Below are 18,882 nucleotides of genomic sequence, written 5' to 3' on the forward strand. Positions count from 1 at the left end.
TGAAAGGACTTGACTAGCCACACCAGCCCTTGACCTGAAACCCATCCACCACCTTTGGGTTGAGCTGGAACGGAAATTTTCAGTCCATCCCTCTTGCCCAACATTACTGTGTGACCTTACGAATGCTCTTCTGGATGTATGGGCAAAAAGTCCAACAGACGCCTCCAAAAATGTTGAAATTCTTCCCAGAAGAACAGAAGCTTTTGTAACTGCAATGGGGGTGGGAGGGGCAACTCCATATAAATGCCTATGGATCTAAAATGGGATATCCTAAAAGCTCCTGTAGGTGTAATGTGTAGGCCTCTCAATACTTTTTCTCCATATAGTGTATCTTTTAAGCAAATGACAGTAAAATGGTCCCTTTTTAGTTGTTAATTCAATTAACAAAATAAGTTGCTATCAGTCTTTGAGAAGCTGCTTCATAAGCGACAATAGCATGGCTGCTCTAATTTTTAATTTACTAAAGTATGGCCAATTTTAGAATTTGAGTAGAAATTCTCTTTAATTGGTTACAGTCCACTTCTATCATAAAGCTTATTAGGAAATGGTGCTCTTTTCTATCTATTGGGAAGTAAAGGAATACAGACTGCTGTAAATGGCTGCCTGTATTTTGTTGACGAGTCTGCCATATCAAGCAGTGGGAACGTAACTTCTATATTCCGCTTTATCGTCCTCTAATTACATTAAGTTGGAGGGTCGCAATTTATGCAAGTTCCTCATCATTTTATAACATTTTATAAGCTGTATCTGATTAGGGCTCTATTGAATCAGTTTTGTGTACAAGTATGTTCCATTTTGCAGACCCATTGACTTCTAATTCCTGGACAACTCTTCAGCAGTTAATCAAAGTAGTGTCGGCTGCAATTTTTCATTGTAATGGCCAATGGTCTGTGTGAAAAATTGCATGTGAAAATGGACCCCTTGACTTGAATGGGTCAGTGTTCAGTCCAATGGCACAAAAATATTTCTACTACGTATATATGAAATAATATATGATTGTAATATTCCTATTGTCCAAATTTGCCCTGATATGCCAGTTCAAGGCTTCTCTTCTGGTCCTGGTGTCTCCGAGCCTAAGCAGAGAGCTGGTTTTGCTGTTAACATGAGCCTTTCATGTTTTTGACTGGTCATGCCAACAAAGATTTGGGGATGCAGGATCTCTTCTAGTGTTTGGGCCAATGCAAAAGTAGAGTTCTTGGAACCAGTAGAGGGGCTTTGAAACCAAGATATCAGGACAGATTTGAAGCGTAAAGGATCAGTACGTGAGGTTATATAATGTTTCATATATAACAGAACATGTGTTTTTGTGCTGCTGAACAACCCTCTTAAGTTTTCTATTTTCAACAAAAAAAAAATCCAGTTTCCAGCCGTATTCAGCCATCGTTTGGTATGTGCATGAGGCTGGTCTCTGCTTACAAGACATTTAGTGTCAATATTGTTTCCCCTTGAAACTTTCACAGTGAGAATATTCTTTGTTAGTAAACCACTGCTTCCTATGAAAGGAAATGACATCCATTTTAAAGACATCCAAAACATGAAAAATAGAGCGGTTCACTGCTTCAGATGGGAAAGTCCCGATGTGCAGAATTAACATGCTATTTGCACATTTCTTCACATAATGTTAAGCCAGATAGATTTGTCTTATAAAGTAATTTAATGTTTTGTTCATATTTTCTACGATCTTATTAAAATAATTGCTAATTAAGAAATATTACAGTTAACAGCCTTGTTTGACTTCAGTATATGATCTCAACAGGCCAGCCCGTAGACAGTGTTATCCCACTCAAACATTGCTTTTTAAGGATTTTGATATCTTAAGACAATAATCATCCGTTGAGTTCCCAATCCTCCTGCACCACCTTTGGGGGGAAACTAGCTGGTTACTGTGGACTGTGCGACGGATGTCAGGAAGGGGGGAGCATTGGGCATGTTCGATTTCAACATGACCAATTCTTTATTTATTTGTAGTTAGGATTCTGTTTAAAGTATCTAGATGTCATGATTTATTTTTATTTTATTTTTTTCAATCTCCTTCTTGCTTGTTGTGCAGTTACTCAGCCAACAGGTTTTTCTCCAAAGTATATGTCTATCTTTACTTTTGTCTAAGCTGAGAACGATTGTATATACTGTAAGTAGAACTATAGACTTTTCAGGGTCTGTTTTACACCGGCACAGGCTGCTAGAACTCTGCGTGTTGGAGTTTAGGGGCATATTTATGTAAACTGTCTAAAAGAATACAACCAATCACACTGTAGCTTTTACTTTGTAATGGCACTTTAGGAAATAAAAGCTAAAGCTGCTCTGTGATTGGCTGCTATGGGTAACAAAGGCAATTTTTTTCTATTAGTCCATTTCATAAATCTCCAAACATGGTTCATTTTGTCCGATATGTTTTAGGCTTCAATTTTACAGTGCCTCGGACTGAATAAAATTCTGTTCATGCTGTTGGCCAACAAGACCGAAGCACCCCGCCTAGTATAAGACATGAGCATTGTCTCGACAGTTACAATTCAACAGTTTTAGACAATAGCTATATTATAAATCTTTAGGTTGGCCAAATGACGTGTATCCAGTGTGACTGATTGTTAATGCGTGTTTTTGCTTGTAGGTGAAAAGCTTATGAGGTTTGGCTATCCAGAATTGCCGTTTGACATGAATATGGCCTATGAGAAGGAAGCGGAATTAATGCAGTCTCAGATGATGGACCAGGCCATTAACAACGCCATTACCTACTTGGGCGCTGATGCACTGCGGCCCCTTATTCACCACTCCACTGGCACCATGTCTGAAGTAGCTCCTGTTATCAGTTCAGTTTACTCTCAGGTCTACCATCCAAGCAGGGTGGAGAGGCCTACCAGCAGGGAAACCTCAGACAGCATTGATAACAATATGGATGGCCCAATCTCCCTTATAAGACCAAAGAGTCACCTTCAAGAGAGGGAAGCATCCCCCAGCAACAGTTGCCTGGACACCACTGATTCTGAAAGCAGCCATGATGATCGACAGTCATACCAAGGGAATCATGCCTTAAATGCGAAAAGAAAGCAGAGTCCAGTATATTCCAAGGAAGATGGCAAAGCTCTAGATGCCACCAAGGCTGGATTAGGCACTTCCAAAGATGTCTATAAAGTATATAATAGTGAAGGGGAGCAAATCAAAACCTTCAAATGTGAGCACTGTCGTGTGCTTTTTCTAGATCATGTGATGTATACGATTCACATGGGCTGTCACGGTTATCGGGACCCACTTGAATGTAACATTTGTGGTCACAGGAGTCAGGATCGCTATGAATTTTCCTCACACATAGTACGCGGAGAGCACCCGTTCCAATAGCTCAGAACTGGTGAGGTGCTTCTATGAAGTAGAACTGCACATGAAGAATACTGCACTTACTCACCCACTTTCCAGACTTTAGTTACCCTAAAGCAATTTTAAGTTAGGTGTATTTTTAAGCTTCTATAATATCCTTTCTCCATAAAATGTTAATGTCCACACTTCTTGTGAAACAATATAAGACGGAACTACCAATGTTTTGGTACAACATAGGGGACTTCTACGTTGCTGAGGTGTGTTGTTTTAAGTGAACTATGAATACATGTACTACTGAATCCTCAAAACTGATCTCCTGGTTGAGATTAGACGTCGTAAAACATATCCATAAATATGATGTAGCTTATGAAAGCTACTAGTTGCTTATATAGAAAATCGGCGGTTCAATAGGCGGGAAGTTTTTACTGCTTCCTAAGCTAATTCTTTACCAATGGCCAACAGTTGGTGTTAACCTTTATTTAGCTTCAGCCATCCTTGGACCAGAGTTTTAATATTGAATATGCTAGAATTTCATGACTATAGCAGATAATTTTCAACTGGCCTTTTAAAGGTATACAGATATCTTGAACATAAAACTTTACTTTTAAAGTTAACATTATAATCTTCTACGTCATCTCCATTGTACACATTTGTAACCTGCAATACATAAAACAAAATTTAATGAATCCTTGCTCTACAGATGATCACTTGGTGACTTGCTGGTGGTATTAGGCTTCTATCATTAATCATACAGGATAGTTGATAATTAGGAACCCCATCATAATATCAGAGGTTTTGTGTCCCCATTCTTATTGAGCCACAACTGTGCATGTGCACTGCTGGTCCATTCATTGTCTTTGATGGAGATAGCTGAGAGTAGTTCTTGGCTTTCTGTGTAAGCAGTACCGTGCATGCGCAACCTCCGTTCCATTCAGACTGATGATGCTGGCTTTCTATTGTGATCTGTGATGTTCCCAGTGGAAGGACCCCTAGTGATCAAGCACTTTTCTCCTATCCTATTTGTCTGAGGTGATTAGTGCTAATCTTGGGATATTTCCTTTTAAGGTTTAACGAAATGTATTGCATGCATGAAAATGAAGATCTGAAGGTCTACAGATATGCACAAGTACTTTTCCACTGTGATAAACCGCTCTCATGATTTATTTTTCATTTCACTTGCAAAACTAGATAAAGCATGTCAATCTTGCATGTACCATTACTTTCTGAGAATATAAAATATATTCTCAGTCTTAGACTAAGATAACCTTAAGACCAAGCTTAACCCAATACTGAGAAAAGAACATTGATAACTTCAATAAGAGGTAAGAATAATCTAGTTGCCAAGCAGCTCAACATGGATTTCCTAACTTGGACATATTGTAAATTCTTAGTTCTGCTTTAAAACAATCTTCCATAACTGTTTAGTGAGATTGACAATCCGTTGTGGTTTGTGTTCACATTTGCTAATAAATTGATCAAGTTGACTTTCAAGTTTAAAGTCAGAGTATCCAGTCCCATTAGCCTATTTCGACAATTTTTCAACCTTTTTTGCTTCAAAGAATGAAGTTCTGGTGTATTGGATTGAAGCCTTCAAGCGCTGGACTCATGGAATATTTATTCTTGGCAATTTACATTGCTGTGGCCTTAGAGGGGCTGTCCACTACTCCAACAACCCCTTCTCAATTGCTATATTCCCACTTGTAAAATAACAGCCGGGACTAGCCTGCTGGTGCCGCCTCCATTTCAACAATGTTGGCGCCTGGTCTCCCGTGACTTTTGTGCCACGTGAGCCCTGCACCCATTCAGCTGCTGCTTAATGCTTACAGTATGTTCTTTGGGCGAAACTGACACCCCAAAAAATTGAAAGCTGCTGCTGTTCTTTTGACTTTCTCCGAATGTCCATTACGTCCAAAGAATTTGAGTGAAGTGGCCGCGAATTGAGTGCAGGGCTCATGTGGCACAACCTCACATAAGCCACAGGAGACTAGGCTTAGACTTTGCTGGAACGGCATCGGCATCGGAGGCAAATATAGACTGTTGGTAATTTACAAAAAGGAATACAGCAAATGAGAAAGGGTTGTCCATGTAGTGGAAAACCCCACTAATGACAAAGCAAGAGAAAAATGTAAAGTCCCTGTAAACGCCAGGCATTCCTGTCCAAAGTAATATTCATGTTTTCTTTGGTGATTGGCAAAAAATAATGTGTAGGTCTTAAATTATTAGGTTTATCTAGCACATTTTACATATAGAGTGATGGCCCCTTTACGCATGACACATTTTCTACTGCACAGCTATTTTCTGAACTTCCATAGAAGTCAATTGAATGCTCCTCGCATGCAGATACTTCCCTCCAGTGACCATGAATAAAAGTTATGGGGCTGGGATTTGCCCTTACAAGATAGAGGTGGGACCCCACAACTATGAGAAATTCATGGCATATTTTGTGGGTGTGCTATAAATGTCTAAAAATGAGAATATGCATTTAAAGCAAGAAATCTGTTTTGATATAAACAAATAAAAAAAAATTACCATTTGATTAAGAAAAAAAACAAAAAACACAGTTCCTGCATTGTCACTGGCCTCATCTGGTCTTTGTATATACTGTACATGGATTTGCTGCTTTTGCTGACATTTCTTATTTCTAACAGGTTTCAGACCTTAAGGGGAAAATGTAAGATTCTTGGACAACTCTTTCTGTAAAGGCGTGGTTCAGGACGTCTCCCTTGTGGTTTGACATTTGTCTCATATGCAGATTTGACAAATGTGATTTCAGATTCCCATTTACAGAAGTGTTTTGCAAGTTTAAAACAATTGTAATGTTTTTTTATTCTCCAATTTTAATAATTTTATATAGCGTGAACATTTTCCGCAGAACTTTATAATTACATATAAAGACAGTACAAAGTAATATAATGCAACAGATACCAAGAGGAGTGAGGGCCCTGCTCACAATAATGAAATAGGGGGATACAGTAGGTGAAAAGTGTTTGTCAGGTATAGGCCACCCATCATTATAATAAGTAGAGTGTTTACCATTTACTCAAAAAAATACAATTTTTCTTATTCAACAGTGAAAAAAGTTTTTCAATCTTTATATATTTTGTCATGTATTACTGTGCATATGCAGTTCACTATAACGCACATTCAAGAAAGATGTCCTAGATATTTCCTCTTGGTAAAAATCATATGCAAACTTTCAACCATAGAACCATTGGCCCATGGATAGTCAACGGATAGTTGGCTATCCAACTATAGTTGGAACGGATAGTTGGAATTACTTTTAAAGTGACTTGTATTCATATATCTCAGGCCATAAATTATTTTTTCCTTTATGCAAATGAGGCAAGAAAACCTTGCTAGAGTTTATTACTGTATATCATTTTTTTATAGCCTTTGCCTATAAAACAAAAACTGTTTGATCCTTTCATAAATGACTTTGATTAGTCTCATGTCTCGTTTGCGAGTCTAGCTGTTACCAAAACCTATAATTAAAATTGTAAATGGGCTTTTCTTTCTTAAAAATGGGTCAGAAAACCCAATGATAATCCTCATCAATACCAAAGTGAATTGGTATGTTGTAAGGACCTGTCATAAAAAAATATTTCCTCCTGGAGTGAGGTGAAGGTAGAGGCCTTTAAAAATCATATATTTTTGCTCAGCAGATAGGCACCTGTATTCTGTAGATCAGTGGTCCCTAATCTTTCTGACTTTGAGCCACATTGAGCTCTGAGCAAGGGTCGTGAGCCACATCCAGCTCCCATCCTCCTCGCAGAAGTGACACCCAGAAACTCCATTAGTATAATGACAACCAAAGCTTTTCCACAGAAATCTCACAGAAATGGTATACCAAAATTCTGAGATTTCCACAATACCCCCATTCTGTATTCAAGTGCTCCTACCACACTCACATCCAGCCTCAAGCACCTCCTGTAACAGGCAATATCATACTATCTCCAGTTTACCCTACTGAAATTATATCTAACATATTAGGTCAGAAGTCAAGGTCTGGATACGCATATACTGTGTGGGGATACTCACATAATTCACCATCTGGAGACCGTCTCTTCATAGCTATTTGGTAGACCTGGTGCAAATGCACAAGCTGGCAGACAGTCACTAGTCACACATCAAGGTCCTGCAAGCCACATTTGTCTACCGAGCCACAGGTTGGAAACCTTAGCTCTAGATCATAGGTATACAACCTGAATCCAGGACCACATCCAACCCATGATACAATTCTTTTATGGCCCCTAACCATCTATCTGCTTGTGGCTCGCATGTATTCCCATGTTTAGAGCAGAGTAGTTGCTCTAGCTCTGTCTTCAAGACAATTAATTACTTGTGATGCAATTTGAGGCTGTCTCTGATTGTCAACTTTCCAGAGTGGCACTTGAGAAAGATGATGTGATGAGGTGACCGTGCATATGTGTGGTCATCCATTAATGCAAGTCACTTTAAACTATAATACAAAGAGCTGGTCTTTTCCTTTCTGTACTGAGACTGGGCAAAGAGGGATCTACATTCTTATGATGGATTGAAGTGCTTGAATTGGCACCAACACCTATGATAAGGAGGTCCTAGGACGAGCAAAGGTTGGGTATACCTGCTCTAGATTGTGTAGTATTTTTCCCGTTGCTAAATGGAAAACGGTAGTCAATATCATGTGACATGTTACAGCTAGATAACAGATCGAGTGGACTTCTCTCTATTGATTTTATAAGGTTTGTGTTTTCAGCCGAGCTATTTGGAATTCAACTGACTGTACTATTGTTTACATACATAGCTGAGTCTTGAGGAAGAATGCCACTGTCCATGCGTCTTGTCTTGTCGAATCAAAGTTAACTGTTGGAACACATGTATGCCAATATGGCACTGGGTACTACAATTAGCCTTAAGTACAGGATATTGAATTTAACCTACTGCCACTGGGGGGAACGTTAATGCCACTATATGGATGGCAGTGGGTGCACTTTTAAATATTTAAACTAATAAAAAAACCTTTGACCCATTGTACACGTCCTACTTGCACAGATTCATCCAGAATTAAGGTACAGTATATTGCACTGACCTACTAGTATTTGTCCAGCACAATCTCTGGACATTTGCGGCTGCATTGAGAATTTGTGTTAATGAAACGCCAAATGGCACTCATATCTCGCCTAGTGATCAAGCTGTATATAAAAGTCAAGTTGCTTTAGCTTTAAAAAGCAAAATAAAAGTTTGTAGTCATATCACTGTTTATCGAACCTTTCAACTAAGGCTGGTCCTTGTGAAAGGGATTGAACCTATAAGACCCTGTTCAAACTGGAGTCCTAATTTATAAATATATATATATAATCCCATATCCATTTAGCAACAGGTTTTGTTGAGGGATCCCATTTTTAGTTTTGTTTTCCCCCAGGTATGATGGAACGGCAAACTATATTTACGTGACCATTCCGGGGGGTGATCATCTGGTAGAATAGAAAAATGGCATCAGTGTTAATAGTGTTTAGTTGGTTATCAAATGATGGTTTTACCATTTATTTTAACCAAAATATATCATTCACACACCGAGTGAGACAACATTTGACAGTGTAGCCTGAACTTTCAGGTTCTACTCATGTAAAAAAAAAAATAATTATTTGATTTTGCACATGGTGTTCTTAAGAATCTTGCACAACCTACTTGTTATTTAGGTGATTGTTCTCCTTCTGATGTCCAAGATATCTTACCTGGCATGGTCAGCTTAAGATAAAATGTAGTGAGTGATGGATAAAGTTTTACCTATTTACCAAATAAGAGTCAGCCATTGACCATCCAATAGTTGGCTACATGCCCGTTTTTGTGAGTAAGCCTTTGTTTTTTTTGGAAGTGTGATGCTGCTGGGTAATATGTGCGTTTCTACTGCAGACACTGTGAGAACTAACAAAAGTTTCCTCCTTTCAAATCACTCCGTGGTACTTTGTATATATATTTTATACCAGGCGCTTTCATATGTTGTTTAAATGGAACATTTGCGTTTTATGCTACTGTTGACTTGATGCATTCATGGAATTGTATATTTTATTGGTGCATCACACTTCTGATACACGGTTTCCACAGTTGTGATAAGTGGAAACGCTGTCACTTGTAAGCCACCTTTTCTTTATCCTTTTACATTACTTGAGCTGTGATAGCCGTGGGGACAAACCTTTGGATTTTTCTAAGGCACTTCATCTGGACTTGGGTGTTTAAACCCCAAATATACCTCAAGTGACACTCCAACGTGTCTATAGAGGATACTTCTCTTTGTCCCTTTTGCTATGCACTTAACTGGTGTCCAGTAAGCACTGGCATCAAACTCTGCACAATTCAACAAAGTATGGACTTTGTGTATCTTCTCTTATACTGTGATCAATAAGATAATTCCAGGTCATTACTATGGGACTTTGACTTTTTTTGTAAGCCACAGTTTCATGCACAAACATTTCCCGATCTGTGTATTATTGGGTGTATGGCAGAACTTAACTTTTTTTTTTGTATTTCTGAGCTGCTCGAATTAGGCTGCTTTCACACCTCCGGTTTCTGCAATGCGGCACAATCCGGCACTTTGCAGGAAAATCGCAACCGTTTTTTTTGCTGCCGGTTGCGATTTTTCCTGCATAGACTTTAATTAGTGCCGCATTGTGCCGCATGGCCTTGCGTTCCATCCGTTTTTTTGCCGCATGCGGCAGATTTAGCCGATGCGGCGGCCGTATGGAACGTTGCCTGGCACGTTTTTTCGTGCGGCAAAAAAACCGCATCTCGCCGCATCCGACCGATGCGGCGCAGTTTTCAATGCATGCCTATGGCGGCCGGATGCGGCGCGATGCGGCAAAAAACACATCCGGCCGCCGCATGCGGTTTTTGCCACTGCGCATGCTCAGTAGCATGCCGCAAGCGGCAAAAAACGGACGGGTCGCATGGGAAAAACTTATGCAAAGGATGCGGTGTTTTCACCGCATCCGTTGCATAGCTTGCACAGCCGGATTGAGCCGCAGAGCTCAAGCCGGATGTGTGAAAGCAGCCTTAGTTGTCCTTGTCGTATGACTTTATATTCTTTGCTTAGCCTCATTTCATGTGTCACCAGGTGCATTGATTAAATCTTGGATTTTATGGAGGCTGAAACCATGCTCCAGGTCGTCAACCATATTCATACCTTGTCCTGGTTGGGTGTAGCAGCCAAAGCCTGAAGACCCAGCCTAACATTCCAGCCCCTATAGATCTTTTTCAACTGGGCAGTGATATTTTGAGCTGGGTGTTAGGGTTATTTTTCAGTAAATTAAACTATGAGTTACATCATGTTCACATAGTTTAGGATAATGGTCTCTAGTCTAAGGGGAAATAACTGCAATCACATCAATTCTGGGCATTCAGAAAAATTGACTTGTTTTCGTATTATCCATAAAATCTCAAAATCAGAACTGGCCTCAAGGATGGCAAGGATTTGCTTACTGCTGCTTGAAGTAGGATATTTTTTTAGGATAAGTTTAAACTGTCTTCATCCAAAAACGTCTGCTGACACCTCTCTGAGAGCTAATGGGTTGAAGGAAATGTTTGTATAGGTCATTTATTACAATCTATGAAAACCGTGGTCTACATATTCTTCTGTTTTGGGTCATTTGCTTGTATAGTCTGTTTACATATTTTTGTAATGAAATGTAGTTTTGTATTTAAAACAAAGAAAAGGACTGGAAAAGGTAAAAAAAAAATAAAAAAAACCCTGTGTAGATGTTCTGAGAAGTAAACTTATGATACATTCTTTGTAATGCATTAACTAGATAATCTGGTAATGATCTTATTGTATAACTCGATAATTGCCTTTCTGTTCTTTTTGGTTTTGAATTCCAGTTGTACATTTGTTTGTTTTTTTTGTTATAAAATGTATATCTTTGTATGAAAACTGGAAGTTTTTATTTCTTCTGTTTAGGGAATATTGTAAAACTGTTATGTTTTTGGGTTTTTTTTCTTGGGAAATATGCTTTAAGTATAAATACATATATAAATGGTCACATTCCAGCAGTTGATGGGGAATCTCTCAATGTATATTTTATTTTGGGTTGTTTTTTTTTTAATTATTTGCCTCTTAACATGGGAACAGAAAATTTAAATCATTTAAAATGTTTTTTATAGGTTTAGAATTTTTTTTTTTTTTTAAAGTACGACTTTTTAACTTATTGACAGCACTTATAGGCAACCGGTGAGCTGAATAATGGACTATAGATCAGAAGGAAGTATTGAAGTTTTTTATTAGCTGTGCTAGCATGGTTTCTGTTACTATGTATTACTGTGCTGTTATTATTGTGATTACTACAGAAGATTATATTTTAATAGTGCTCTGTATTATAATTGCCATCTGAGCAGAATTGCTACTCAATAATGACTTGGTCCCTTCAATCTTCTCTGCTGATTCCTGCTTTTTGGACATTCACATGCTTAGTACACTTGTATCGAATTAATCTGCTAACTGCACATGTTCTCAAATTCGTGAATCAACAGACAGTGGGGATAGATCGAGAAGAACGGCTTCACACAAATAACTAATTACTTTAGGCTAATTTATAATACAATTCACACACAAACCTTAATTTTCTACAGCAATCCTTTTCAACCACCATAATGAAAACATGTTAGTACAACTATTTAAAGTCCTATAACATGCTACTGGTGGTGGTCTACGGTCTAAAATCCAGCTTAACGAGTTGTCTTTTTTTTTTTTTTACTTAAAGCTCTTAATTACTGTGCAAATTATACATTTTCTCATTGTAGAAATTTAATAGATGCTTCTGAATCATCTAGAATATGTAGCAGAGCAAGCAGAGATTTTATGAGGGGTAAAGGGGTTGCCCCGATATAATGTGTAACTTTAGATAACATTGGTTGGTGATCTTGAACTCCCTGAGAATGATCCACTTTTGTCCCCAAGATTCATCAGGAAGTTGGCCAGGCTTGTGTGGTGACTTTCTATTGCTATGAATTGAAGTGGACCCTTAAAGGGAATCTGTCAGGTGATTTTGTAGTACACTACTAATGTTATCTTTAAATAGGGCTTAAGGAAACCTTTCAGGATCAGTAAAATGTATTGTGCTACCTTATCCTGTTACCTTATTGTAAGCTCCATAGAATTTAGTCTTTTGCACCCTAGTCAAGTTTATGTAAATATAATTTACATATTCACTTCTTCCCCCACCTAATGTATTCATGATTACTGCTGGGAGGTGGGAGGGAGTATGGGTGGGGTCAGCAGTGCAAATTCAATTCCGATTTATTAGCACTAATGCCAGCACTGGGAGGAGGGAACAGAGCATATGCAGTTTGTATTTAAATATGCTTGAATAGTTACTACTGAATTCTACAGAGCTTTCAACAAGATAACCGGATAATGTAGAGCAATAAAACTTACTGATCCTGAAAGGTCTCCTTAAGCCGTATTTAAAAAAATAACATTAGTATTGTACTAGAAAATAACCTGACACATTCCCTTTAAATATTGACTTTTTTCACATTTCACTGATTCTTTTTTTTTTCAGCCTACTCCATTTGTAAACATGATAAAAACTACCTCTAAATATTTGGGGCTTCAGAATATTTTTTTTTTTTAGTAGGATGTTCTCATATTTCCCTTTTATCAAAAGTATTGCCTTTTGAAAAAAAATAAAAAAAATTGTTCCCAGTTGGAAGGCAAATGCTGAGGTACACAGCCCTGCTTGCCCTCAATCCATGCACTTTTGGGGTACTAAACTAGAAAGTTGATACTGTAACTTGATTTTATATGTGCATGTTAACCACTTTGGGAAGGGCTGGTGCCCAACCTCCAGTGGCAATGTTTTTATTTTTCTTATGCCCAATTATTTTGAAAATGTTGCTGCCCTTCTGAGTGAATGTGCTTGCGTATGCATGATGGGGTATTATGAGCCCTTAGTTTTAATATTTGAAGTTATGGAATCTTTGTAACAAATTGAGAGTTGTAATAATTTGATTGCACAACTACTGGAATAAACTTTTCTAGGGAATCTCAGGAACTAATGTGATTGTCTTGCCTGATATTTTTTATTTTTTTATTTTCCTATAACCTTTATTATTTCATTGGTAAGTATATGTTAAGGGACAAGAAATCTGGTTACAAAAAAAAAAAAAAAACACATACCACATGTCACATCTCCACTAGAGCTTGCTCCTGCAACCTCTGCTTCTGCACTTCATCATCACCATATTCACTTTGTGTGGTGCTGGTGATAGAGGAGATGTCAGAGCTAGAAGCTCTGGCCAGTACAGGCTCTGCCCATGCACTAAGGTTAGAGTGGCTCCTGGGTTCAACCTATTAGAAGGCACCACACCCTACTAAAGCTTCCAGGTTACTTCTAGAAGCTGAAAGATAGCTTCTGCTTCTCTGGATAGCTCTGTGTTTGTTTCTGCATAGTACTGGTGTTTTCCTGTTTTGATCTCCGCTTATTTGATGTTTCTCCTGCCTGATGATTTTGCACCTTGCTGCCCTCCTGGTTTTGACCCAGCTCACTGCCTACTTTTACCTGCCTCTTGTTCGCATCCCCGGATGCAAGCCCTTCCGTAGGTCGCAATCCACTGGACACTGTTGTATATCTAGATCACTGTATAAGGGTTCAAGGGTTCTCCAAATTCTGGCTGGACCAAGTCTGTCTGAGGTAGCCATTTTGAGCCTGTGGCCTCAAGCAGGTGTTACACTTTACTAGAGACCTGTCAATGCCTCTTGCTGTGGAGAACTTGTTTTGTCCAGACATTAGACAGCTCATTGATTTTAATGGATTCTCTAACAAAACTGATTGCTGATGATCAGAAAGTTAAGACACTAGTTATTTAATGTCACTTTATTTGGATTGAACATAGCACCAACAGATTACAAACCAGTATTACCTATAAACGGCCTCTCAGATTCATGAATAGATTCCTATCATCAACAATTATAGCCTACAAAGATATACGGGAATCATAGGTTATGATGTTCAAAAATAGAAAATTTATTATGCAAAGTGCTAGTGCAAAAACAATAACATTTCATTATACATAGGCTGACATAAGTTTGGTTATTGGGGGGATAAAGAGCCGCACCACAGAGGATGGTACATATAGTGCAGTTACCATAACAAATTAAAGACATATATAATGGCCAGTGATGGTCACATATCACATGTAACAAGGAAAATCATAATCAGTATATATCAATAATTTCACAACAGGTCATTGAATGATAAATACTTAATATCTACACGTGATTCTATGCAAAGTATATATAATACATCTCCGGGGTGTTTTATGTTTAGGGCACGCTGCCCCTATAAGTTACATCCATCCCATAAGTATTGATGTTGCATAGATGTAGCCATCTACATACCTGCGGCCATTAATAAGGTAAATCAATCTTGTGCAGCACTGCAGAATGTACCACCACCACCTCGACGCGCGTTTCACCGCACTGCCGGTTTCATCAGGAGGCGTATCCATACCAGTAGTCAACATTGCTATGTGACCAATATCTCTATTTATAATTCTGACCTGTGCTGCTGTCAGTGACATAGTGTGGGTGGTCCACAATGGCAGTTGGCAGTGGAAGAAAGCAGTTTATAATTACAAATTTACAAACTTATTATGAAAAAAAAAGTAGCAATTGAGATCTGGTGAGCGCTAATTTGACCTGTATCTATATCAACATGACGCCAATACAGTTGGATCTTGATTTGAAACAGGGAGCCATGTACTCTCTGACCCCCCACTCTCCATTCTGTAGGCTGCAGGCATGTAGCCTACAAGACGTCAAGATCCCAGCACAGGCAGCACAATAACATCACTGGGTTGGGCTCACCTGCTCTGTGTGTTGGGGAGAAGAGGACTCGCTTAGATGGCATGAGTATAACATATTTTGTTGAGAGATGGCACAAATGTGGCATTATTAATTATGGAGGGGGCACCAAAAGGGTGTCTTTACTTTTTAAGAGCGCATAAAGGGGATTACTACTTTCCAAAGAGATCACTCAGTAGATAGTCATACTGGGTTAGGAAGGATGCACAATATTTGTTGTCCTACCATCTTATTTGAAACATACAAAAGAAATATGTTGTTGTTATTAAGTATATAAAGCTTCAACCTGCAGAATAGTGATAAGCCAACACGCAGATTACCAGGACTGGCGGATCTATCCAGATAAAAAAAATCCCTGCTCCGGCTAGGGATTAGTCCTGGTTATCTGGCTGGACGCCGGTCCCCATATAAGTCTATGGGGACCAAAATCCAACGATTAATAATGGTGGTAGAAGGGATAGGGGGATTAGAGCAAGCGCTCCATACTTACAGAGGCTCCGATGCAGCTGTAACTGCTTCTGGGGCCGCTACTTATTGCTAACCCATATGCACTGCTTTCCCCTCCCAACAACCATCCTGGCATCTGTGATTGGTTTCATTCAGATGCTCCCCTAGCCTGTGTGATGGTGTCTGACTGCAACCAATCACAGGTGCTGTCTGCGGGTCACTATCATGATGTAAAAATAAATAAAACATTTGATGCAGGGTCCCCTCATATTATGATACCAGTAGAGATAAAGGATACGGCTACAGGCTGCATATGACCCCACCCATGCGCTTATCTTGGTTGTGCATCAACATAGAAGGAACCACATGTGGCTCTTTTTTTTTTTTTTTATTAATTATTTAAATAATTTTTAAAAGCGGCATGAGATCCCCTCCTACTGCCCCCCCCTCAATTTTGATAACCGGCCAATATAAACCAGATAGCTGGGAGCTGGTATTCTCAGGCTGGGGAGACCCATGTTTATTTGGCCCCCCTGCCTAAATATATCAAGCTCCAACTGCCCAGGATTGTCGCATCCTTCAGATGCGACAACCCTAGCCCTTTACCCAGCTCTTCCTCATTGCACTGGTGCGGTGGCAATCGGGCTCACAGCTGCCACTAAGCCCTAGATTTGTAATAGGAGGCGTCTGAGATCCCCACATTACTACGGTAATCTGTAAGTGAAAAAAAATAAACACCCAAAAAATCCTTTCTCTGAAATAAAATACAAAAAACACCCTCTATCACCACTTTATTAACCCTCAAAACACCCCTGCAGGTCCAACATAATCCACATGAAGGTCCCACTACGATTCTAGCTCTGCTACATTTGAATCATAGCAAGCGATCATAGTACATGACCGCACGCTGTAAATTCAAGCAGGGACTGAGCAGCAATCAGCGGTGACGGCATTCAGGTTAGCCTCGGAGACAGCTAGAGGTTCCCACAGTCCTCCCACCTGTGACTGCAGGTAATGAACGCAGGTGACTTCAGTGACCTCACCTGAGTTCATTGAGGTCCCCTGAGGTTAGGTTATCTGTGGGCACAGATGGAGGACTGTGGGAAACTCCAGCTGTAGGCACGGCTAACCTGAGTGATGTCACCGCTCATCACTGCTCAGTCTCTGCCTGAATTTATATCATGCGGTCGTGTGTAAAAAAAAAAAAAAAACAAAAAAAAACCAGATGCATATTAACTGCCAAAGATTTGAGAGGGATCAAACATGAAGTGACCAGCAACCCATTATCCACCAGCTGTCATATTTCAGAACTGCAACATCGCTGGGTTTCCTTAAAGTACAAGTTGTTCAGTGCTCAGAGATATGGTCAAGATAAGGAATGCTGAGACCAGTCACCTCTGAATAAAGCCCGTTCCAGACGTCAGTGATTCTGGTACGTTTGTGCTTTTTTTTCTGTGTCAGAATCACTGACATACGCAGACCCATTATAATCAATGGGGGTCTGCGCACACATCAGTGATTTTTCACTGACCGTGTCTCCGTGCGGCGTACACGCGTGTCCGTGATTGCCGGACAGAGACATGTCCGTTTTTTTCTGGCATTACTGATGTCCCACGGACCATGCAGTGGTGTCATCCGTGAAACACGTGCCAGAATAAAACGTGCTTATAAAATAAAAAACATTTTTACTCACCCGGTTCTCCAGCGACGCTCTGTGCAACCTGTGCTGCCTGCTGCTTCTGAGCCGGCTCATTACTGTCGTGCATATTCATGAATGCTCGACACAGCTGACCCGGAAGCAGCTGCTGCGGGTGCCAGCGCCGGCTGGATGCTGCACCGCGGGAGCGCTCAGCACCAAGGAGAGCGGGAGCGGGCACAGGTGAGTAGATCTCTATGTGCAATCACGGAGAACGGAGCCCGGATTGCACGTAAACAACCCACGTGTGCCGTGAATCACGGAACACGGAGGGACATGTGCGTGTTTTACACGTCAGGGAAGAACGTCTGTGTTTTTCACTGACGTGTGAAACGGGCCTAAGACACAGAAGTGGAAATGTCAAGCCTGTGCTAAAACAATATCTGAAGACCGTTTTTACAAAGATTTTATGGACTGATAAAATAAGAGTTACTCATGATAGACGAAAAGGTCAGGCCTTTGGCCGGTTCAATAACTACGCAGACCTCCACTTCAACTTAGCAGTACCCTAGATCCACCTTACTGGTGTCTATGTGCAGTTATTAAAATGAGCTAAATTGACTTTTTTCTGATTAAAGATTGACTCAAAATCATCTCCGAAACCTACTGCCAGTTTTTAGAACATAGTTTCTTCAAGCAGTGGTACAGGAAAAAGTCTGCATCTTTCAAGAAAATCATGATTTTTTTTATGCAGGACAATGCTCCATTGCATGCATCAAAGTCTTCACTGTTTGGCTGCCAGTAAAGGTCTTTAAAGATGAAAGAATAATCTGATATGACCCCTTCCTCATCTGTTCTGAGCCCTATTGAGAACTTGTAGGACTTTCTTTAAGGACAGTCCAGGATTTTTTTCATTTTTTCTTTTTCAGCGCTGGAGTGTTGGTTTAAATTTATATCCCCTTCAGCTTTTTCATGGTTATTTTATCTGCACCACTCCGTTTTTGCGACACCATTCTGTGCTTGCCACCTCTTACTGGCTGGAAGTCAAAAGTTACATCACAAGCTTTCATTGCATCTCCACCAGAGCCAGAACGAGGCTCTCAGTTATTTTGAGTTGTGACCTCCGGCGCACTCCATGAAACACTGGAACTGTCAGCAGGTTACAAACAGCCGGAGTCCAACAGGAGCGGCGGTGATAGTATATGGAAAGATGAAGAGTATATGACAGGGGTCAGGGGACTTTGACTTAAAGCGCCACTCCAGCACTGAAAAAAAAAACAAAAAACAAAAAAACTTATGCTGGAGTGGTGCTTATTTAACACTGGCAAAAACGCTGCAATTTTGTGCTGCAAATCTACAAGTGGGAAAAAAGCAACCTGTGCACAAAACTTCAGGATTCTCATTGACTGCTAACATAAGGATTTGCATGTAGTTCTGTGACAAAACTGCACTCAAAAATGCATAAAAACGTAATAAAATCGCACTATGTGGACATACGCCAAAGGCTATGTGAGAATGATATATATTTGGTTGCAGAAATTTCTGCACCAAATCTACACCTTGCAGATATATCGCTCATTTTTGCGGCACATATTTGACAAATTTTTTTATGCGTTTTCAGTGTGTTTTTTGCATACTTTTTTCATGCTTTTTTATT

The 18,882-nt window shown here is 39.7% G+C and overlaps 1 protein-coding gene across 5 annotated transcripts in view; it reads left to right on the plus strand.

Annotated features, from left to right (window-relative positions):
- IKZF2 (IKAROS family zinc finger 2) overlaps positions 1-13,323 on the plus strand; it is a 125,664-nt gene extending 112,341 nt beyond the window's left edge. For all 5 annotated transcript variants that reach the window (XM_075317536.1, XM_075317537.1, XM_075317533.1 and 2 more), the window contains one exon: positions 2,609-13,323. In XM_075317536.1, the coding sequence (XP_075173651.1) occupies positions 2,609-3,333 (725 nt within the window). In that variant the 3' untranslated portion in view covers positions 3,334-13,323. The remainder of the gene's footprint in view (positions 1-2,608) is intronic.
- The last annotated feature ends 5,559 nt before the right edge of the window (positions 13,324-18,882 follow it).

The sequence above is a fragment of the Anomaloglossus baeobatrachus genome, chromosome 7 (assembly GCF_048569485.1).
Source record: "Anomaloglossus baeobatrachus isolate aAnoBae1 chromosome 7, aAnoBae1.hap1, whole genome shotgun sequence".
Taxonomy (NCBI): domain Eukaryota; kingdom Metazoa; phylum Chordata; class Amphibia; order Anura; family Aromobatidae; genus Anomaloglossus; species Anomaloglossus baeobatrachus.